We start from the raw sequence: 21971 nt of genomic DNA, 5'->3' as shown, positions 1-21971 counted from the left end.
CTGTTAGTAAACTTGGTAAAACCTAGATGCCCGTAGACTTCTTATTGACGTTTAGGCCTGCTCATCCAACATAACCCCTCGTGGAAAGAAGCAGACGCGCGCCCGGACTTGACATTTGGAGTGATCTTGAGTTCGATACTTGCCCTGAGCATTCTTCATCAAAAAGGAAAACTGAAAATGCAGCACCGGGAACCAGCAGCAGTAGTGGAGTAGTAGTAGCAAGCGATGTTAATTAGCACTCAAACATAATTGAAAAAAAAAAATCCCAAAGGCATAATTAAGAAATTGAATGATTTTTTATGGTTGATATTTTTTATTACCCATCATTCATAAATGGCGTATCTCTGTCCAAACTAATAAATTACAAAAAACTGGTAGTTAAATATCGTAAAGCGACATTTTTCACAAATAAAGGATGAAATGAAGAAAAAATAACTTTTGAGCGAACACCTTGAACATATTTTATGAAAAGCCTGTTAAACATTCTTGTCTGCCACGATATGTTCTTGAACGGTTATAAAAACGTTTGCCTAACTCCCTCCTGAATCTTAAAGGCAGAATGTTGCTAAACGGTTCTAACGACGTTATCCAACCCGGTTCAGAATCTTATAGTCAAGAGTTCTTATGACATGTTCAACAAACGTTCTCTATGCAAGTAGGACGTGCGCTGGTAAAACTTAATTAAACCACGCACATTTCTAACGGGTTAAGAGATGTTCAACAACAAAAAAACGTGCGCATTTTTCAGCGTTCAAGAGTTCTCTGGGACGTTGGGAAAACATAGTAAATGAGTTCAACAACAAGTTCGGAAATCTTTTGGCGAACAAAGTGTGCTACAGTCATCCCACATATTCGGAACACCCACAAATTCGGAACACTTTTGTGATAATTTGTCAATAGCATGCCAAATGAATCTTTTCTGGCGACCCTTCTATTTTTAGGACCTTTATTTGGACATTCTCTTGCTATTTCACTAGCAAAAGGAGTTCTTTTTGAATAAAAAACTGCATTTCGAGACTGTTTTGTTCAGAGCTGCAAAACACTGCCTCCAAATTGCCTGTTCCATAATTGTGGGATGTTATTGTGCCTCCCACAATTGTGAAACACCTGAATTTAACAGATATTTTCACAAAAAAGTTATCAGACCATTTATAAAACATTATTAAGCTTTAGTTTCATTGTTTCCAGTGTGTGAAGTCATTATTTTGTAGAAAATATGTACTCCTGGAGAGAATCAAAGTTTGTTTACATCCGTAAGAAAAAAGTGTTCCGAATTTGTGGATTTCAAGGGTCAAAGTTTTTCTTCAAAAACTTGATATAAAAGTTAAAATTTGCAGTTGTTCAATACAGCATTCGAAAGATCGCAAGAAAAGCTTTCAAATGAAGGTAAAAGCGAATCATTAAGTTCAATTATCGATTTTCTATGATTTTTTGAACATTGGCCGATCTGTAAACTGTTCCGAATATGAGGGATGGCTGTACTTGGGAAGGGGTCAAGAAACAGCTTTACGAACAGCAGAACAAAGGAAAGGGAGCGATTTCTTGGGGCTTTTCTTCACCCTCTCTGACTGCTTCTTCACCCGCTGCTTCCCATTTGAAATTTTTCTTGACCGGTTTCTTCCGAAGTGCATACCTTACATTAGGGGTGACATTGGGTCAATCAGGTTTCGGCATATTTGTATGACTAAATCTCATCCCCCAGATCCAATAACTCCCCTGATAACGGTACTTCAAAATAATATTAATAAATGAAATAAAGGCAAATAAATTACAATTACACAAAATTGAGCAAAATTTTAATATTTTGTACTGTGACAAAACTTCACTCCCATTCACGAATACCATCGAAAGCAATCAGCGATTTTACCTCAACGCACGACCGGGTAAATAAAACGAATGGATAAATACACCAATACATAGTGATGCGGCCCATGTGCTCTCTTTCTTTCCCCTTTTCTCACTGACAGATAAATCAACAACAAAAAATAACTCACTCTACTTTAGTCGCTCCTAGCTGCAAGTTCTTCTACTTCATCCGTACTAGTGATTTAGTTGTATTTAATAAAGTTTTTGCTAAGTTAAGTTTGATTGCAGTGACAATTTTGTTCAAGCGGAACCTAAGGTAGGTGTTGAAACTAAACGTTCGATAATAACAACATCATCATAAAGCTTGCTTCATCATTAAAACATCAACACACCGGGTAAAACTGGCGACCAAAAACCGGTTTCGAACGATCCAAGAATGCGATGCGCTAACACATCACAAATTGAAGAAGGTGGTTCAAGGCCATCTAACTGGAACTTGGAAATTTCTCCCGGCAACTGAGATTCGGAGCACGTGCTCGTGTACTGCACAATGTTCTAGATTTTGATGAATAATTATTATAGAAACAGGTCTAAGCACAAACATCAGCTACTTTTACACAAGGCATGAGCAATCTGTTTAGGCAGCATGTTGCTGATTGCGACAAACAAAATTACACTTCTTAAGTGCATACTTAAAAGAAATTTTGAACAGTTAATTAAGAACAGTTTTTTTAAAACAACGTCAAAAATAATTAAATTTAGTTAATGGTTCTGGCTAAACCTATATGTAGTGGCAATTTTTGGTTGTATTGTAACTTTTAAATACATTTTGTTGCATAAAAAAGTTGAGGATAATTAGTAGGGTGGGTACGTTTTTCAAAAAAGTTCTCAGGTCAAGTTTTAGTATGGTTCCCTTTGTAGGGCATGCCCATAGGGACTTTCATGCCAAATATCAGCTCATTTGTTTGTAAACTGGCTGCGCGCATCAGAATTAAATTTTACATGGGAATTACTATGGGAAATTGGAACTTTTTGTTCAAACGCTCCTACAGGTCTGGGAAAATCACGCGCCAACTTCTGGTATGGTCAGGCCTATGGGGAATGGTCTGGAGAACACTTTTCTCGAAGAGAGCATATGGATTCGTTGTCCCTAGACCTGGCGCATTGGCAAACAATCCGATGTCTCCGGAATCAACGGTGTACCCTCAAAAAGCATCAAATTTTCCTTAGCATGCTATGAAAGCTTGATGAACACCGCGACGCCATACGTCAGGCAGCTACCACGTGGCTGAAATATTTGCAAAAAAAATAAATACAAATTTGCTATGCAAAGATTCTGTTCTCCAGACCATTCCCCATAGGCCTGACCATACCGGAAGTTGGCGCGTGATTTTGCCAGACCTGTAGGAGCGTTTGAACAAAAAGTTTAAAAATATTTGCAACGGCCTAAATAATTTTATAAAAAAATCAAGTAGTATAAAAGGCTAATCTTACATACTGAAGGTAACTGCAAGGTGCATTACTCCAATCAAAACACTGACTAGCAGCACATCCGCGACTCATCCGCAGTTTGCTTCTTGCTTTCCTCGGACGTCACGCCGGTCAATAATATTGTGTTGTTGTTCTAAAATATCGCCCCCCAATACAGCTGACGAAACAAGTGTGACGAGCAGCGTCGTTATTCGCAAACAAACAGGTTCAAACCCAAACCTAATCCCATCCCGTCCGCGACCCCGCCCTGGAAGGCCTGGCCCGTACAGTGGCTCTTGATAAGGCGCACGGAGCACGCTTCAGCAGCACATGTGCTCCAGTGATCTCAGCTTAGATCGATGATCGGCCAAGCTGCTGATAGAAACAGAAAGCAGAAGCAGTCAATAATCAAAACAAGATCACCCTTCCCACCCCCTTTCTCCAGAGTCGAAAAAGGATGATGCAAATGGCAACTTTGACCCTTGAGAAGGCCCTCGTGACGCCAATGGGATCGGTCACGATCACAACGGCAAGACTGATTGAAGCTAAATTGAGGAGGTTGCCGCGCGGAACGATTAGTTGTAAACAGGAGCTGCAAGTGAACGGAACTAGCACAAACGCGCTGTTAAGTCAAATTAGAATCAGTGAACCACAGTTAGAGGATACCAGTTGGAGAGGATACTTAAGGAAACGGAAGTTGCTCGGTACAATTAGTGTTGAAGAACGCGGGGAAAGTCGAGTCAGAATGGTGCACACCAAAAAGAGCAGCATCGAGAATGGAAGTGGACATATTTTAGCATTTGATAAGCACTACCGTACTGACACCAAAGACAGGTGAGAGGAGTTTTAAACAAGTGTGTGATTTTGTGTTTTTTGTGTGGTGCGGTGCCTGTGTGGACACGCAGTCCTGTTTTTTTGTGTTATTTTCCGTCTCTTTTATGTCGCTGTTCGAGTGCATGGGGTGATTGGTCATTATAATTAAATAATGGCATCAGTGGTGCGGTGCCTGTGTGGACACGCAGTCCTGTTTTTTCGTGTTATTTTCCGTCTCTTTTATGTCGCTGTTCGAGTGCATGGGGTGATTGGTCAGTATAATTAAATAATGGCATCAGTGGTGCGGTGCCTGTGTGGACGCGCAGTCCTGTTTTTTCGTGTTATTTTCCGTCTCTTTTATGTCGCTGTTCGAGTGCATGGGGTGATTGGTCAGTATAATTAAATAATGGCATCAGTGGTGCGGTGCCTGTGTGGACACGCAGTCCTGTTTTTTCGTGTTATTTTCCGTCTCTTTTATGTCGCTGTTCGAGTGCATGGGGTGATTGGTCAGTATAATTAAATAATGGCATCAGTGGTGCGGTGCCTGTGTGGACACGCAGTCCTGTTTTTTCGTGTTATTTTCCGTCTCTTTTATGTCGCTGTTCGAGTGCATGGGGTGATTGGTCAGTATAATTAAATAATGGCATCAGTGGTGCGGTGCCTGTGTGGACACGCAGTCCTGTTTTTTCGTGTTATTTTCCGTCTCTTTTATGTCGCTGTTCGAGTGCATGGGGTGATTGGTCAGTATAATTAAATAATGGCATCAGTGGTGCGGTGCCTGTGTGGACACGCAGTCCTGTTTTTTCGTGTTATTTTCCGTCTCTTTTATGTCGCTGTTCGAGTGCATGGGGTGATTGGTCAGTATAATTAAATAATGGCATCAGTGGTGCGGTGCCTGTGTGGACACGCAGTCCTGTTTTTTCGTGTTATTTTCCGTCTCTTTTATGTCGCTGTTCGAGTGCATGGGGTGATTGGTCAGTATAATTAAATAATGGCATCAGTGGTGCGGTGCCTGTGTGGACACGCAGTCCTGTTTTTTCGTGTTATTTTCCGTCTCTTTTATGTCGCTGTTCGAGTGCATGGGGTGATTGGTCAGTATAATTAAATAATGGCATCAGTGGTGCGGTGCCTGTGTGGACGCGCAGTCCTGTTTTTTCGTGTTATTTTCCGTCTCTTTTATGTCGCTGTTCGAGTGCATGGGGTGATTGGTCAGTATAATTAAATAATGGCATCAGTGGTGCGGTGCCTGTGTGGACGCGCAGTCCTGTTTTTTCGTGTTATTTTCCGTCTCTTTTATGTCGCTGTTCGAGTGCATGGGGTGATTGGTCAGTATAATTAAATAATGGCATCAGTGGTGCGGTGCCTGTGTGGACACGCAGTCCTGTTTTTTCGTGTTATTTTCCGTCTCTTTTATGTCGCTGTTCGAGTGCATGGGGTGATTGGTCAGTATAATTAAATAATGGCATCAGTGGTGCGGTGCCTGTGTGGACGCGCAGTCCTGTTTTTTCGTGTTATTTTCCGTCTCTTTTATGTCGCTGTTCGAGTGCATGGGGTGATTGGTCAGTATAATTAAATAATGGCATCAGTGGTGCGGTGCCTGTGTGGACACGCAGTCCTGTTTTTTCGTGTTATTTTCTGTCTCTTTTATGTCGCTGTTCGAGTGCATGGGGTGATTGGTCAGTATAATTAAATAATGGCATCAGTGGTGCGGTGCCTGTGTGGACACGCAGTCCTGTTTTTTCGTGTTATTTTCTGTCTCTTTTATGTCGCTGTTCGAGTGCATGGGGTGATTGGTCAGTATAATTAAATAATGGCATCAGTGGTGCGGTGCCTGTGTGGACACGCAGTCCTGTTTTTTCGTGTTATTTTCCGTCTCTTTTATGTCGCTGTTCGAGTGCATGGGGTGATTGGTCAGTATAATTAAATAATGGCATCAGTGGTGCGGTGCCTGTGTGGACACGCAGTCCTGTTTTTTCGTGTTATTTTCCGTCTCTTTTATGTCGCTGTTCGAGTGCATGGGGTGATTGGTCAGTATAATTAAATAATGGCATCAGTGGTGCGGTGCCTGTGTGGACACGCAGTCCTGTTTTTTCGTGTTATTTTCCGTCTCTTTTATGTCGCTGTTCGAGTGCATGGGGTGATTGGTCATTATAATTAAATAATGGCATCAGTGGTGCGGTGCCTGTGTGGACGCGCAGTCCTGTTTTTTCGTGTTATTTTCCGTCTCTTTTATGTCGCTGTTCGAGTGCATGGGGTGATTGGTCAGTATAATTAAATAATGGCATCAGTGGTGCGGTGCCTGTGTGGACACGCAGTCCTGTTTTTTCGTGTTATTTTCCGTCTCTTTTATGTCGCTGTTCGAGTGCATGGGGTGATTGGTCAGTATAATTAAATAATGGCATCAGTGGTGCGGTGCCTGTGTGGACACGCAGTCCTGTTTTTTCGTGTTATTTTCCGTCTCTTTTATGTCGCTGTTCGAGTGCATGGGGTGATTGGTCATTATAATTAAATAATGGCATCAGTGGTGCGGTGCCTGTGTGGACGCGCAGTCCTGTTTTTTCGTGTTATTTTCCGTCTCTTTTATGTCGCTGTTCGAGTGCATGGGGTGATTGGTCAGTATAATTAAATAATGGCATCAGTGGTGCGGTGCCTGTGTGGACACGCAGTCCTGTTTTTTCGTGTTATTTTCCGTCTCTTTTATGTCGCTGTTCGAGTGCATGGGGTGATTGGTCAGTATAATTAAATAATGGCATCAGTGGTGCGGTGCCTGTGTGGACGCGCAGTCCTGTTTTTTCGTGTTATTTTCCGTCTCTTTTATGTCGCTGTTCGAGTGCATGGGGTGATTGGTCAGTATAATTAAATAATGGCATCAGTGGTGCGGTGCCTGTGTGGACACGCAGTCCTGTTTTTTCGTGTTATTTTCCGTCTCTTTTATGTCGCTGTTCGAGTGCATGGGGTGATTGGTCAGTATAATTAAATAATGGCATCAGTGGTGCGGTGCCTGTGTGGACACGCAGTCCTGTTTTTTCGTGTTATTTTCTGTCTCTTTTATGTCGCTGTTCGAGTGCATGGGGTGATTGGTCAGTATAATTAAATAATGGCATCAGTGGTGCGGTGCCTGTGTGGACGCGCAGTCCTGTTTTTTCGTGTTATTTTCCGTCTCTTTTATGTCGCTGTTCGAGTGCATGGGGTGATTGGTCAGTATAATTAAATAATGGCATCAGTGGTGCGGTGCCTGTGTGGACGCGCAGTCCTGTTTTTTCGTGTTATTTTCCGTCTCTTTTATGTCGCTGTTCGAGTGCATGGGGTGATTGGTCAGTATAATTAAATAATGGCATCAGTGGTGCGGTGCCTGTGTGGACGCGCAGTCCTGTTTTTTCGTGTTATTTTCCGTCTCTTTTATGTCGCTGTTCGAGTGCATGGGGTGATTGGTCAGTATAATTAAATAATGGCATCAGTAGTGCGGTGCCTGTGTGGACGCGCAGTCCTGTTTTTTCGTGTTATTTTCCGTCTCTTTTGTGTCGCTATTTGTGTACATGGGGTGATTGGATTTCTTCTTCTTCTTTTTTCATTTATTTTTGTTCGCTCGTTCGTTGGCCGATGAATTTTATTTTTATTCCCTTTTTTATAGTTTTCGATAGAAACGATCCGATTTTTGTTTTTTGAGACAAGCAAGTCATATTGCTGGATTAAGTCCTTTCCATATCATCGAGGATCGGAAGGCACGTCGACGGATATGTTTTAAGGCTTATGATATAAAATAATTTTAATGAATGAAGCCCTTCCTACATCACCGTTGATCGGAAGGCACGCCGACGGAGTTTTTCTGGAGAATCGCGGTCGAATTAATACTATATTTAAATCCCTAGATAGGTATCTTTCCGCAGCCGGCTGCCTAAGATTTTTAAAATTTCAACCCATAAACAAATTGCTCATGGTCGCATCACCTACCACAGTGAATCCTGACCTCATACCCATCTTACTAACCCCTCAAAACTCATGTGATACTTTGTCGGAGACGCAGTCGATTTGGCGGTCCCATCACTCAAGTATCGGACTAACATTCCCATCCACTTCCCCGTGTCTTACCACTGGTCGTGGCCGGCGTCGGTATTGATCAGCACGATAGGGACCTTTGAAAATTGCGAAGGGGTGATGATTGGTTCCTACTTTTCATCTGTGGTCCACGGAGCAATGTTTGGGGGTCCTGGTCAATAACGAAGTAGCAGCTACGGGTAGACACCAATGCTATGCTATGCTATGCTATGCTAGTGTGTGATTTTGTGTTTTTTGTTAAGTAACCAGTTGCTGTTTTTTGTAGAGTAGAGCTTTATCGTTTTTTTCGTGTCGAGTAAATTCGCATTTTTTTCTGAGGACCATTACAGTACTTGTTTGGTAACTGGGCGTTGTTTAACAGGGCTTCTTTTCAACTAGACCAGCGATTCTCAACGGGGGTACCGGGCCTACTTGATTTACATGGCAGGGGGTACCAGCCTAGAAGAAGGTTGAGAATCAATGAACTAGACTATACGACTATACCCTACTTAAAAAGCAGACAAAACATCGTTTCAGTAATTTTCTGCTAGGTGGCGCAGGTCTCGCCCAAAATTGTCAAAGTGTGCGATTCTTGTAGGAAATTCAATTCCCTACAACTTTGTCGAAGGGTGCAAAACGATCCGAGTTGATCCTGATTTTTGGTGATTTTTCTAGAAAAAAATATTTTTTTATATACTTCCTATATACCCCTTGTATACTTTCAAGTATATAAGCCGATTTCTTTTCATCGCATTGCTAATAACTCATCAGGATCAACTCGGATCGTCTTGCACCGTTGTACAAAGTTGTAGGTAATTAAATTTCCTACAAGAATCTCACTCTTGGACAATTTTGGGCGAGACCTGCGCCACCTGCTGCAAAAATCCTGAAGCGATGTTTTTCTGCATACATTTTTGCGATTTTCCCCATATAAACTTCAACGATGAAAAGCGACCCCTTAGCCTTAACCGATTTGGCTCAAAATTGGCACAGTTACTTGTTTTTGCCTAAAGAATCGATCCAGGGGGTATCTCTTGCGATTTTCCGAAATTTTCCTTTTTTCTTGTCACCCTACTGCACAGTGTGGGTCTAGCTCATTTCCCCGAATGACATTTCCCCGAATGCCATTTCCCCGAAAATCATTTCCCCTAATTGGCCACATCCCCGAATACCACTTCCCCTAATCAGCCACATCCCCGAATGCCATTTCCCCGAATATCATTTCCCCTAATCGGCTATATCCCCGAATGCCATTTCCCCTAATCGGCCATTTCCCCGAATGCCGTTTCCCCGAAATGACACTTACGCCAATTGCCGTTTATTTAAATTTAAAATTACTCGAATTTGCATATCCCCTAATCATCATTTTCGCTAAAGCCTTTTTCCATGACTAACAGTTATTTTCTTTCTCAATTTTACCGAACAAACAGCTTTTTCGGGTATGCTGATGATCTCACTGTTGATTAAATGTTGTAAATTGGGTAGTAAAGCCCTTTGTCAATTTTTATGAACAACGGTAAAAAACACGATTGAAAACCATTTCTGATAACTTTTTTTTATTCATTTTTATGCAAAAAAAAGTTTTTGACAAGACAACATTTTTCCGATGGATCAACTATGCCCCCCCTGGATCGAGCTGTCAAGTAGGAGCTTTTCTGCCAAGAAGGGCCGTGAAGTGAATTTTTAGAAATTGAATTAAAAATCCCTTTTAAATCCTTTGCGGTCGTACAAAGGGTCATTGTACTTAGTAAAGCTTATTTTTCTTGTGAACAATAATATCACAAATTTAAGCTTAATTTTAGGACCCAATTACTAGATTTTTTGTTGTTCAATTAACATTTGTATTCAACCGCATGATTAAATGTTGTTTTTGAGAAATTTGCAAGGAATTTTTTTTTTCGAATTTTGTTCAAGAACGCAAAAATCGAACAAATAGGTACATAAGGCTGGTATAAATTTTTGTTGATTATACTTTTCGCCAAATCCCAAACCAGCAATGCGAATAAAATGATCAGTGTGAACGGGGTTCTGTACTACGAAAATCGCACGGTTTGTTTTCTGAATCATAAAAAATAACAAAATTTCTATTGCATTATTATTATCATGTCTATAAGAAAAAGGTATTTGTTTTGAGAATGTATAAAAAATAGTCTGTAACAATATTCATTGTATTTGAATGAATAGTACCAAACCTTACAACACCCCTTCCCCCCTAAAATGCTACGTCTGTTCTGAGTGAAGCCAAAAAGAAAGTTGATCATTCAAGGCCAATACGAACCTTTCAAGAAATATTATATGTAGTTTGATGTGATAAAAATTGCCATCATTTTTTTCTTACACAGTCGACTCTCTGGTCTATCGATGAATTCTTCAGTCCCTGTTTGCTTTAAAAATCTCTTCCGGTTGTCAATAATTTCAGTTTTCATGGCTTGCATAGACATTTTTCTTGGCGAAACGAAGCTTTAAAGGGTGTTTGACATTAGTTTGGTTTTGTTTGATGGACGTTGCCATGATTCTCTCCCATAGCTGGGTATCAAGAAAAAAATATTTTCAATCGAGTCTTCATTTTGCATCGTTCTGTAATCTGATGATTCTCTTCCTCGACGGTCCCTTGGATATTGACAAGCAGAGAGTCGACTGTAAAATGCTATTTCCCCGAACGCGGTCAAGCCGAAATGCCCGGTGCCCAGGAGCGCGCGCGCTCCGGGGCACCGGGCATTTCGGCTTGACCGCGTTCGGGGAAATGGCGTTCAGGGAAATGACTATTCAGGGAAATGACTATTCAGGGATATGACTAATCGGGTAAATGGCATTCGGGATTGTGGCCCATTCGGGAAAATGGCATTCGGGAATGTGGACGATTAGGGGAAATGGGAAATTCGGGTAAATGGAATTCGGGGAAATGACTATTAGGGGAAGTGTCTTTTCGGGGAAGTGGCATTCGGGGAAATGTCCCTTCGGTAATATGGGTTTCGGGAAAATGTCATAGATTCCACAGTGTTCGGAATGGCAAAATGAAGTGGAATAAATTGATAACTCCTTTATTTGACGTTCTAGCCAAATGGTGTCTTCAGAAGAGTTTTTGTACTTGATAAGGGCTATCTTTTGAAGTTATTGACATACAGGGTGACGACCATCCAGGGTGTCAACAAAAAACTAACTTGGTTGGATGACGTTGTAGGGCTTTGGTGTCTTCGGCAAAGTTGTAGAGGAAAAAATTTCATGGAAGTTTGTCGAAGGCGCCAAATTTGTAGCTCTTAATCTACTCGAGATATACGCCATTTTTGCAAAAAGGTAAAAAAAGCGCTTTTTTGGTGATAACTCAAAATGTTAGCATTTTAGCGGCCTACTATGTTCTGAAGAGTTGTCTATGATATAAAATTATACATCTTTTCCCAAGACAGCAAAATGTTTTGAGCCTTTATTGAGGAGTTATAACCATTTTAAGTGATTTTGAGCCTATTTTCAAGTTGCTATGTTTTCAAAATGGCACTTTTTGGCGCAAAACCGAACAATGTAAGGTACAAAGTACACACTTTCAACTACATTTACTGAAAATATCTCCGTGTCTATCGATGTCTATTTTTAGATATCTCAATTTAAAATTTGACGGTTTTTAAGCAATTTATTTATAAATGTTAATCGATATCATATTGAATGCGAGTTGAAAATCGGTAAATTGAAGGATAAATTGATCGATTTGTCTATGAAAAAATACGACAACCTTTCTAAAGTGACCAAATATAAAAGGAAATAGTTAATTTTAAATACAAACAATTATTAAAAAATTTAACTTACATTATTTTTGGGCTAAACATGTTTTTATTCATAATTTAAGAATGTGTGCCATAATTTTAAGCATAAACAATGTATTTTCCATAAAAATCGATCAGTTTGCCCTTCAATTAACCGATTATTACCGCGTTTTCAATAAGATTCCGCATAAAAATGATAAATAAATTGATTAAATACAGACAAATTCAAATTGAGATATCTAAAAATAGACATCGATAGACACGGAGATATTTTCAGTAAATAATGTAGTTGAAAGTGTGTACTTTAAGGTGCATTTTCGGTTTTGCGCCAAAAAGCGCCATTTTGAAAACATAGCAACTTGAAAATAGGCTCAAAATCACTTAAAAATGGTTATAACTCCTCAATAAAGGCTCAAAACATTTTGCTGTCTTCGGCAAACATGTATAATTTCATATCATAAACCGTATTTAGTTACGATTTAAGTACTTTATGAGTAGGTTTATTAAACCCAAAATCGACCGGTTTCGTATAGAATTGCTCTGTCAATAATTTTCTGATCTTTTGTGTGACCTTTTTTTGGTAATGAGTGTGGGAGACGCCAACCCGTGCGCCAACCACATAAGTGGATTAAGTTATTTTTTTTTAAATGTTTTGCTTGGGGCTTGTTTTACAGGTTTGGTATTTTTATTAACCCTCTGCAACCCAACCCCGCCTTTAGACGAGCTTCGATTTAAAAAATCGCTAAAAATCATTTTTTCAACCAATTTTTGATGTTTTAAAAGCTTTGGAAAGCATAACTCTTAAAAATTTAGAAAATTTATGGGTTGGAAGTTATACTTGTTTTATGTGACTTTGCCAATGTTTAAAAAAAATGTCATTTTTTAGGGGTCAACTTTGGCTGTGCTTTTAACTAACATTTCCTATATTTTAAGTAAAAAGAAGTACGTAGAAATTTTTGTAGCGTCCCGGACTCTACGCATTTTTACTGTAATAACATGAAAAAAATTAGATAGGCAAAATTTAATGATAGGAGGTGGTAGAATAGGCCAAATACTACCAAAAACAAACATAAACTGAACAAGATATATGCAAAATAAAATACTAAAAATGAAAAAAGAAAAACATAAAACAAGAGAAGTAAAGTCTTTCGTATAACAAAAGTTGCGGAAAATATAAAAGTTATCGAAAAAAAAATGGGCAGCAGAGGGTTAATTTATTTTCTTGTCTATTTATTACACAGTTTGTTTTTGTCGAATCTAAAATTATTTGGAGTAGGTAAATCTAAACACTTCTTTTGCAAATAATCAAACAACTCTCACCACACAACAAAGCAAATTACAAAAGCAAATCAATTAACAGTTTACTCTTACCTACCACCGAGACAATACATGCAGTTCCTAGAAATTGCACTTTCATCGGTAGTACAAATTCTTACTCTGTACACTATGCCGTGCATCGACCTAATGCAATTGTATAGGTATTAAAAATAAATATTTGCACCACGCCGCCTGATACTTGAGCTGTTCACGTAAACTCCTCGTAAATTGCAGTTCTTTTTTTTTTTTGGAATCGTGAGAACGACTCACCGCTAATAAAACTCGTTCGGTTCTCTTTCCCAGTTTGAACACGATGGCCAAGCTGATCGATGGCAAGCAGATTTCCGCCGACATCCGGGCCGAGCTGCACGAGCAGATCGAACAGTGGATGGCCAAAGGAAACCGCGCCCCTCAGCTAACGGCCATCCTGATCGGGGATGATCCGGCAAGTAACACGTACGTGTCGAACAAGATGAAGGCCGCGGCGGACGTCGGCATCAACAGCAAAACTGAGCGCTACGGGGCGGACATTACGGAGGAGGATTTGCTGGCGCGGATTGAGGCGCTGAATCAGGACGATTCCGTGGACGGGATTTTGGTGCAGCTGCCGGTGCCGGGACACATTAACGAGCGCAAGGTGTGCAACTCGGTGTCCTGCGACAAGGACGTGGACGGTTTCAACGAGCGGAACGTCGGTCGGCTCTGTCTGGACATGAACACGCTGATTCCGTGCACTCCGTTGGGCGTCCAGGAGCTGATCAAGCGCTGTCAGATTGAAACGTTCGGCAAGAATGCCGTCGTCGTGGGTCGCTCGAAGAACGTGGGCATGCCGATTGCGATGTTGCTGCACGCGGATGGACGGAACGACACGTGCGCGATGGATGCCACCGTTACGATTTGCCACAGGTTCACGCCGCCGGAGGAGTTGGCGCGGTTCTGCCGGTCGGCGGATATTATCGTGACGGCGACGGGCGTGCCCGGGTTGATCCGCGGGGACATGATCAAGGAGGGGGCGGCTGTGATTGATGTGGGAATCACGCGCGTTACGGATCCGGCCACCGGGAAGACGAAACTGGTGGGGGATGTTGACTTCGAAGGTGAGTGATTCTCTTGTGTTGATTTAATTTGCAGCTGTTTTAGTCATATTTCAAAACATTTTTGATTTTTTTTTTTATATTATTTTCAATTGCAGAGGCCCGCAAGGTTGCTGGACACATCACGCCGGTGCCGGGCGGCGTCGGCCCGATGACGGTGGCGATGCTCATGAAGAACACCTTCATCGCGGCCAAGAACCTGGCCAGCAAGAAAGTGCAAAACTGAAGCCGTAGTGAAGCTAACTAGATAGAGAGTGAGATGATTAATATAACACGGCATTTATAAGGCAGTATTTTTTCTGGGGGGAATGTTAAGTTTTACCTAGCGAGCAAAGAGTAGAGCTAGGCCGTAGCTTAGCCGCAATTGAACTTTTACTGAAATATAAGAAGCGTGACAAATTACTGTATTCTTTTTTTCTATTCCGAAACAAACGCCCTTTCGAAATCCATAGGTGTACCAAGTCTAGAGTTTTTTAATCGTCCAATAAAACAAATTATTTTTTTTTTACATGGTCCAACAACAGAGGTATTCAACTGTTGTCGAACCTTGTAAGAAAACTCCTCGCTTATCGATTAAAACCATGCATATGTGTTTTAATATCTTAGTAGCTATAGACATTTCATAACGCGACCACAACTCACTCACATGAGTCACCCACCACTACCTATATATAGTACGTTCGATGAAAATTTCTCCTCCAGTTTCGAACGAGATGGCCAAGTTGATCGATGGCAAGCAGATCTCCGCCGACATCCGTGCCGAGCTGCACGAGCAGATCAAACAATGGATGGCCAAAGGGAACCGCGCGCCCCAGCTGACGGCCATCCTGATTGGCGACGATCCGGCGAGTAAAACGTACGTGGCCGTCAAGATGAAGGCTGCAGCGGAAGTGGGCATCGTCAGCAAAACGGAACGCTTCGAGGCTGACATCACCGAGGAGAAGTTGCTGGCGCGGATTGAGGCGTTGAATAGCGACGATGCCGTGGACGGCATTTTGGTGCAGGTGCCGGTGCCGAGCCACATCAACGAGCGAAACGTGTGCAACTCGGTGTCCTGCGAGAAAGACGTGGACGGGTTGAACGAACGGAACGCGGGCCGGCTGTACATGGGCACGGACACGTCGATTCCGTGCACTGCGCTGGCCGTGCAGGAGCTCATCAAGCGCAGCCAGATTGAAACAATCGGTAAGAATGCCGTCGTCGTGGGCTGCTCGAAGCTCGCGGGCTTGCCAATTGCGATGTTGCTGCACGCCGAAGGTGCGAACGACATGTGCGCAACGGTGACAATTTGTCACAAGTTTACTCCACCGAAGGAGTTGGCACGGTTCTGCCGATCGGCAGATATTATCGTGACGGCGACGGGCGTGCCCGGATTGATCCGCGGGGATATGATCAAGGAGGGTGCGGCTGTGATTGATGTGGGAATCACGCGCCTTGTGGATCCAGCCACCGGGAAGGCAAAACTGGTCGGGGATGTTGACTTTGAAGGTGAGTATTTTTGAATAAGTTTATGTTTTTTGTGTTATTCTCCTTAATTTAAAATGAGGAATTTCCTAAATCAAACATGCCATTTTTATTTTTCGTTTCAGACGCCCGCAAGGTTGCAGGACACATCACGCCGGTGCCGGGCGGCGTCGGTCCGATGACGGTGGCGATGCTCATGAAGAACACCTTCATCGTGGCTTCAATAAAGCTAATTACACCTAGATAGTGAGCGATTGACAATGCAGTATTTGTTCAGAGGTATAGGGAAATGTTTACTCCTTCCCGCCCATAGTAAAATCGAGATTTTTTCGTTTTTCTTCATTACCAATTGCTGATCTGACCAAATGGTCGATTCTGAAGTGAAGTGAAGTGAAATTTTTTTGGAGCATTGGTGTTGCCATGGGCGCTAAAGGGTTAAGTTTTACCTAGTAAGGATAGAGAAAAGCTAGAAGGTAGCTTTGTCATGATTGGATCTATAATAAAATATGAGTAGTTCTCTCCGTTTTCGCCAATCGGCTTTTCTTTGTATTTTTTTTAGTTGGATGAAACTTCCTCGTATTCCCTATGTCCCCCCCTTCGGCAAAGTTGTAGGTTAGGCTTAGGAATAGGCACATAAAAACCCATATTTTATTTAACTTTTCACGACTTAAAGTAAAATTCCCAAAACACGTATTTTTTAGTTTTCTAATTTTATTTATATGTTTTAGGAGACTAAAAAAGTCATCTTTTGAGCCGTAGTGCATGATGGTGGAAAATCTGGTCCCAAAGATATGTTTTTTTCGAGTATTTTTTTTTTTGAAAAAGGTCGAAAAGAGAGTCAATTTTTTTTTAGATTAATCAAATTTGCAATTGAAGGTAGGGGAACTATACCCTTTCTCAGCCTATTTCTATTATCGGCCTATCAGCACTTTGATCATGAATTACAGCTTTCATAAAGTGTTTTTGACTGTTCCAAAGTAATAAATATCTCAAATAAAAGTGAGCAAGCAACTCTCCATTGTTGATACATCTGAAAATGTTGATTTATTAGCGGAAACGGCAAAAGTGATGAGAATTGGTCGAATGGCTTAGTGTGATTAAAATGGGTATATTTCCCCTACATTTACCGAATTTTGAATAAAGTGTCTTTTAGGTTATAAGTTAAGTCACTTTTAGGTTATAATTTTCGTAAATTTTAGCATTTTTAATTTTTTTAAATCTAGAGTAAATTTTCAAAACATTCTATGAGCCATGGGTTTTCTATGCAGATAGGATCTTTAGAAAATTTAATTTTGAAATTTTGTAAAGGAAAGCCAATTTTTTAAAGCTGGGAAAATTTCTTACAAATATTGATAAATCCAAAAATTTCACAAAAACATATTTTTTTAACTTTGAAAATCAAATCAGTAGTTTCAGGGATATCATCACTCGACTCCTTTCAATCGGCTCGAACTCTTTGTGAGGCTGTTCCTCTGAAACTAATCGTCCGATTTTAAAAGTATCAGAACGAAAATTATAAGAATTTTTCTCAACATTTCACACGATTTTTTCAGGGTTGGCTTTTGTATGTATGTATGATCCCCATACCCGCAGGCAACTTGGTCCCGAAACACATGTGAGCGCTAGGTGAACAATTCGATCATCTTTTACTCCGTAATCTGTATCCACGTGCATAAGTTTTTTTTGTACGAATTTTAGTGCTAAAAGTACCGGCGCATAAAATAAAATAGTTTCCCTTTTCCCTCCCCAAGCGCCAGACATTTGTAGCGGGTGTAGGGACACTTTGCATAGACGCCCTTGTTCCCATCACGTCACTGAGGGTATGGAGCGACGAGAAATTAATAAGCATGCCCCCTCAGTCAAACCTTCATTAGAGAGATTTTTTCAGGGTTGACTTTTCTTCATAAAGTATTAAACAACGAAAAATGCTAATATTCCCGAAAATTATAGATACAGAATTTCATACATTTACATACCTTTTGTGATAATTTGTCAAAAGTCTGCCAAATGCATCTTTTCTGTGAACCCTACTATTTTTAGGACCTTTATTTGGACATTCTTTTGCTATTTTTTTTAAGTAGTACTTTTAAAACAAAAAACTGCATTTCGAGACTATTTTATTCAGAGCAGCAAAACGCTGCTTCCAAATTGCCTGTTCCATAATTGTGGGATGTTATTGTGCCTCCCACAATTGTGGAACACCTGAATTTAACTGATATTTTCACAAAAAAAGTTAGCAGACCATTCATAAAACATTACTAAGCATGATTTTTATTGGTTTCAGAATGTGAAGTCATTATTTTTCAAAAAATATGTACCCCTGGAGCGATAAAAAAGATTGTTTACATCGTAAGAAAAAAGTGTTCCGAATTTGTGGATTTAAAGGGTCAAAGTTTTTCTTTAAAAACTTGATACAAAACGTTAAAATTTGCAGTTGCTCGATACAGCATTTGAAAGATCGCAAAAACAGCTTTCAAATGAAGGTAAAAGCGAATCATTATGTTCAATTATCGATTTTCTATGATTTTTTTAGCATTGGCCGATCTGTAAACTGTTCCGAATATGAGGGATGACTGTACTATTCATATATCTAGAGTTTTTTTTTTCGAAAAAAACCTATAAGCTATTGTCTTCCATATGTTTATAGAACCTATAATAAAAAAGGCATTGTTCTTTCGTTCTACTCCGAAGGAAACCCGCGTCCGTCTTCCATAACTTTACCAATTGCACTTTATTCCTGAAAAAATAAGTCAAAACTCGAACCTGACTTGGTTTCTCCCCCTCTTCAATAATTCCCTAACTCTTAGTTTGTTTCACTCGCGCCGAAGGCATCCTTAGTCCCGAACAGTAAACGTTAGAATAATCATTTCGCAACAATAGACTTGTGTGACTGTGTGTTTTTCAATAAATAGTTAAAAGATTCAATTAGTGTAGAAGAAACGGCGCGACACAGATAAAGCTTTGTATTCGTATAATATATATTTTTTTAATATTTAAAAAGACTTTAACAGTGGTGTATGTAACATGTGTGTGTGTTTGTGCTAGGTTTTGTCTCACAACCTATTTTGTAGAAAGTGGAGATTTGTTTGATGCGCTCCTCTTTTTTTGTATCATCAGTAATACGACTTATTAAGCTCATACTTACAGAACGCACTTGTAACACAATAGATTTTCGAAAGGCATGGACATGGACGACACAATTGTGTGGCAAAAATTTGGTCATAAGTTTTAGTGACTTTAAGCGAGTTTTTTTTTGTAAACTTACAGGCTGTAACCATGACCGTTTTGTAGAAATTCGGATTTGACCCCACCCCTCACAATTCTGGCTGGCTGACTTAAGGTTGGCATTCTGCGATAATAATTCGAGTAATTTACCTTGGCGTATGGTAACGACGTTTCTGATTTGTTCGATTGTTTCTTTTTTTTTGGTTTCCTGGTGTGATTCACCCCCTGGTTCCTAAATGCTCGCTCTCGTACGCGACTGTCTCAAGCTGTCCGATCTATCAGTTCAAGGGGAACGGCCATTTTAACCTAAAAAGTTGTTCAAAGACATAATTAGTCTCCAGAAAATCAACGTAAAGCGCAAGTCACACTTTTGTGGAGACATGATTTGTTAAAACACGATTTAGCAGATGTTGTTCAAAACTGGCAATAATGTGAGTCAACTTTCGATGGTGAACACCACACTCAATCAACACAGCAAAACGAAACGAAACGCATGCAACACTCTCTGGGGCCAGCAGCAGTGGTGCGGGAACTTACTTGAGAATTGTGTATATTTTGTTTGGTTTTCTTCAATGGAAGCGCTTAAAAACTTAAACTCAAAACTCGGGGGCTTCAATATGGCTTTGATTGCTAGCTTGCGGGGGTGGATTGATTTACTCGTTAAGAACGGGTAATGATGCGCTTTTTTTGGGGGTAATTTTTTTCGTGTGTGTGGTTTTCAATAAAAAAGGGGGCGAAAATAAATCGGAAACGGAAGAAAATTAACCAGTTTGGAAAAGAAAGATAAAAATTATTAAGGAAAAAATGCACTTACAGTTGCATCGACAGGATCTTCGGATTCGGGCAGGCTTGTGGTGCTCGCACGTGGCACGGTTTGTGGCACTGGATGAGGCAGTCACGGCACTCGTAACCCTGCTTGCCGGGGCGACGCAGGATGCTACGGTGGCACACGTGGCACAGGATGCCGCTGGAAGGGAAGGGAGAATACATTATCAACTTCTAAGATCCAGTACAGAACCACTCACCCCCTGATGTGTTTCGCAATGAAGGTGTGATCGTTGTACACGTGAAGCTTGGTGCCCTTGCGCTTCCACGACTTTTGCCTCACGGCGACCTCGATCGGGACCAGGTAGTGTCGCACCACGTTGTTCTCCGTCGTCTCCAGCAGCAGCGTAGACTCTTCGTGGACGTAGGTGCGGCCGCTGGCGTTCGAAATGCCCGAAACGGCCGACGATTCCGAAATGGAAGATTTCCGCGAGAGATTCTTTATGTTGGGGAAGATGTTGGAACCTGTGGGATAGAGCAGAAAAGAGGAAGGTTATTAAAAGGTTTTCAAGTGCCAGCCACAATTTCAGCCAAGGAACTCGCGGGAAAAGCTTGAAGCTGCCTTACGCTGGTCCATCGACGAGCCACGACTCAGCGTGGACGACGCGCTGTGAATCTGGCCCGGGTAGGTCGGTCCACCGTACTCGGGGCAGTCCATCGATTTGGACTTCTTCGAGAGGGTCAGCTTGTTGCGCAGCGTGCCGAAGATGTTGCGCGGTTTCTTCTCCAGCTTGCTGACGCTTTCCGGGGCGCTGGCGCTAAGTTGGCCGGTGTAGCTTTGCTGCGAAGCGGACGAGAGCGCCGGGGAAACGGGCGTCGATTCGGACTGCTGCCGGGTGCCATTCAAGCCGTAGTCGGACACCGACGGGGGCTTCAGGAAGGAGTTGTTCTGCGCGGGAGGGCGAGAGAGAGAGAAAGAGAGAGGTTCCACGCGCGGGATCCCCGAGAGGAAACCACAGAAGGAGGGAGATGTATTAGCACAGGGCAGGAACACATGCTATGTATAATGTGTGAACAGTGGTACGAAAAAGTACTGAGCTTAGCTAAGCTTATTTGGAAGACTTTGAAGACCTGTTACAAGCATGTTAACTATGTTTAGGAGGTCATTTTGAGCATTTGTCTGTATGGTCGTCTTGCTCAACCGTCCCCCTAAAAGGCTCATGATTAGAGCTTTTCAGAAAAAAATATATACCTACACGGAAAAAATCTATTTTTTTTTAAATATTCACTAAAAACAAGTTGAAATCCCTTAATTAATCTAAGGTTTAAGAGAACTGTAACTACAAAAGCCGACTCGATCTCAACCAGGTACCAAGTACCGAAAAGGACCGAAGGGACCATCCATAAACCACGTGGACACTTTTTTGGAAATCTGGACCCGCCCCCCCCCCCCTCCCCTTTAAGTGTCCACGTGGTTTATGGATGGCCCTAATAAAAATAATTTTATGAGAAGAAAAGTCGAATTCCCAAAATAGGGGAGAGTGGGGAGACTTGATCTCCTTTTTTGTATCGCACATAACTTTGTCAATTTCTCACAAAACTATGATCTTTTTGCATTAATTGAAAGCTTAAACATTCAACTATGTTTGGCTGATAAGGGTATTTCATCATATAAACTCTTAGAATAATGCCAAGCGTTTTAAAAAAATATTTTAAACCGGCATTTTCAAAATGTTGGGGGTAATTTGATCCCCCTTTCAACATTTTGAAGAAATCTTAAGCAAAATGTTTCTTATTCATCCAAACTTTTAATTTTCAATAAGATACAGCAATTTCACATTAAACCTGTACGTTTGTGTTCAAAATATAACAAGTTTAGCATGTAAAATATTTAAAAACTTAAAATTTTCTTTTTTAGACCAAAAATGAGCATGTTAACAAAAGCTGCTAATTTTTGTTTACAAAACTTTTGAAAAATGGTTCAAACTGCAGTTAGTTATGTACAACTATACTGAAGGAAACTATGTACGAAACAGGGATGCCACATTTGAAGATTTTCGAGCACAGGCTCAATGCTCAAACGTATTGTTTTGCCATGTTATTCGATGATTTTTAATTAAATGAATTACTCACGAAAAAGATAACAATGTTTTGCTTCTTTTGCCAAAAACAGATTTGTAAAATATTATTTTGCCATCAAGTTAAACTCATTTGCGTTTTTGTGATG

General features: G+C 40.9%; 3 protein-coding genes across 10 annotated transcripts in view; 2 read left to right on the top strand and 1 right to left on the bottom strand.

Moving 5' to 3' along the window:
* Nucleotides 1-1971: 1971 nt before the first annotated feature.
* Nucleotides 1972-14692, top strand: LOC120428518 (bifunctional methylenetetrahydrofolate dehydrogenase/cyclohydrolase, mitochondrial-like). Of its 2 annotated transcripts, XM_039593539.2 has the most exons (4): nt 1976-2122; nt 3455-4110; nt 13500-14293; nt 14389-14692. In XM_039593539.2, exons 2-4 carry the CDS (start codon nt 3734-3736, stop codon nt 14514-14516), a joined length of 1299 nt encoding a protein of 432 aa, XP_039449473.1. In that variant the 5' UTR covers nt 1976-2122; nt 3455-3733; the 3' UTR covers nt 14517-14692. The 2 variants fall into 2 exon arrangements, with proteins under 2 accessions (XP_039449474.1, XP_039449473.1); XM_039593540.2 differs by lacking the exon at nt 3455-4110 and having other exon boundaries at nt 1972-2122.
* Nucleotides 14693-14968: 276 nt separating this feature from the next.
* LOC120428517 (bifunctional methylenetetrahydrofolate dehydrogenase/cyclohydrolase, mitochondrial-like) lies at nt 14969-16291 on the top strand. Its single transcript, XM_039593538.2, has 2 exons — nt 14969-15778; nt 15880-16291. The coding sequence occupies exons 1-2, from the start codon at nt 14974-14976 to the stop codon at nt 15999-16001; spliced, it is 927 nt and encodes a 308-aa protein (XP_039449472.1). The 5' UTR covers nt 14969-14973; the 3' UTR covers nt 16002-16291.
* A 2360-nt stretch (nt 16292-18651) lies between these two features.
* LOC120428513 (uncharacterized) overlaps nt 18652-21971 on the bottom strand; it is a 47016-nt gene continuing 43696 nt past the window's right edge. For 6 of the 7 annotated variants that reach the window (XM_052707300.1, XM_052707301.1, XM_052707302.1 and 3 more), the window contains 4 exons: nt 20372-20693; nt 20005-20269; nt 19794-19946; nt 18652-19285 (listed from right to left, as the gene is read on the bottom strand). In XM_052707300.1, coding sequence (XP_052563260.1) covers nt 19258-19285; nt 19794-19946; nt 20005-20269; nt 20372-20693 — 768 coding nt within the window. In that variant the 3' untranslated portion in view covers nt 18652-19257. Of the gene's footprint in view, nt 19286-19516; nt 19661-19793; nt 19947-20004; nt 20270-20371; nt 20694-21971 lie in introns of all 7 variants that reach the window. The other variant, XR_005607119.2, reaches the window with a different exon arrangement.

The sequence above is a fragment of the Culex pipiens genome, chromosome 2 (assembly GCF_016801865.2).
Source record: "Culex pipiens pallens isolate TS chromosome 2, TS_CPP_V2, whole genome shotgun sequence".
NCBI classification, from domain to species: Eukaryota; Metazoa; Arthropoda; class Insecta; order Diptera; family Culicidae; genus Culex; species Culex pipiens.
This window is presented reverse-complemented; position numbering and strand designations above follow the sequence as displayed.

Coding starts and splice junctions, on each gene's coding strand:
- LOC120428518 (XM_039593539.2), top strand. CDS start 3,734: ATGATGCAAATGGCAACTTTGACCCTTGAGAAGGCCCTCGTGACGCCA. Junction 4,111..13,499: donor CGTACTGACACCAAAGACAG/GTGAGAGGAGTT, acceptor TCTCTTTCCCAG/TTTGAACACGATGGCCAAGC. Junction 14,294..14,388: donor GGGGGATGTTGACTTCGAAG/GTGAGTGATTCT, acceptor TTTCAATTGCAG/AGGCCCGCAAGGTTGCTGGA.
- LOC120428517 (XM_039593538.2), top strand. CDS start 14,974: ATGAAAATTTCTCCTCCAGTTTCGAACGAGATGGCCAAGTTGATCGAT. Junction 15,779..15,879: donor CGGGGATGTTGACTTTGAAG/GTGAGTATTTTT, acceptor TTTTCGTTTCAG/ACGCCCGCAAGGTTGCAGGA.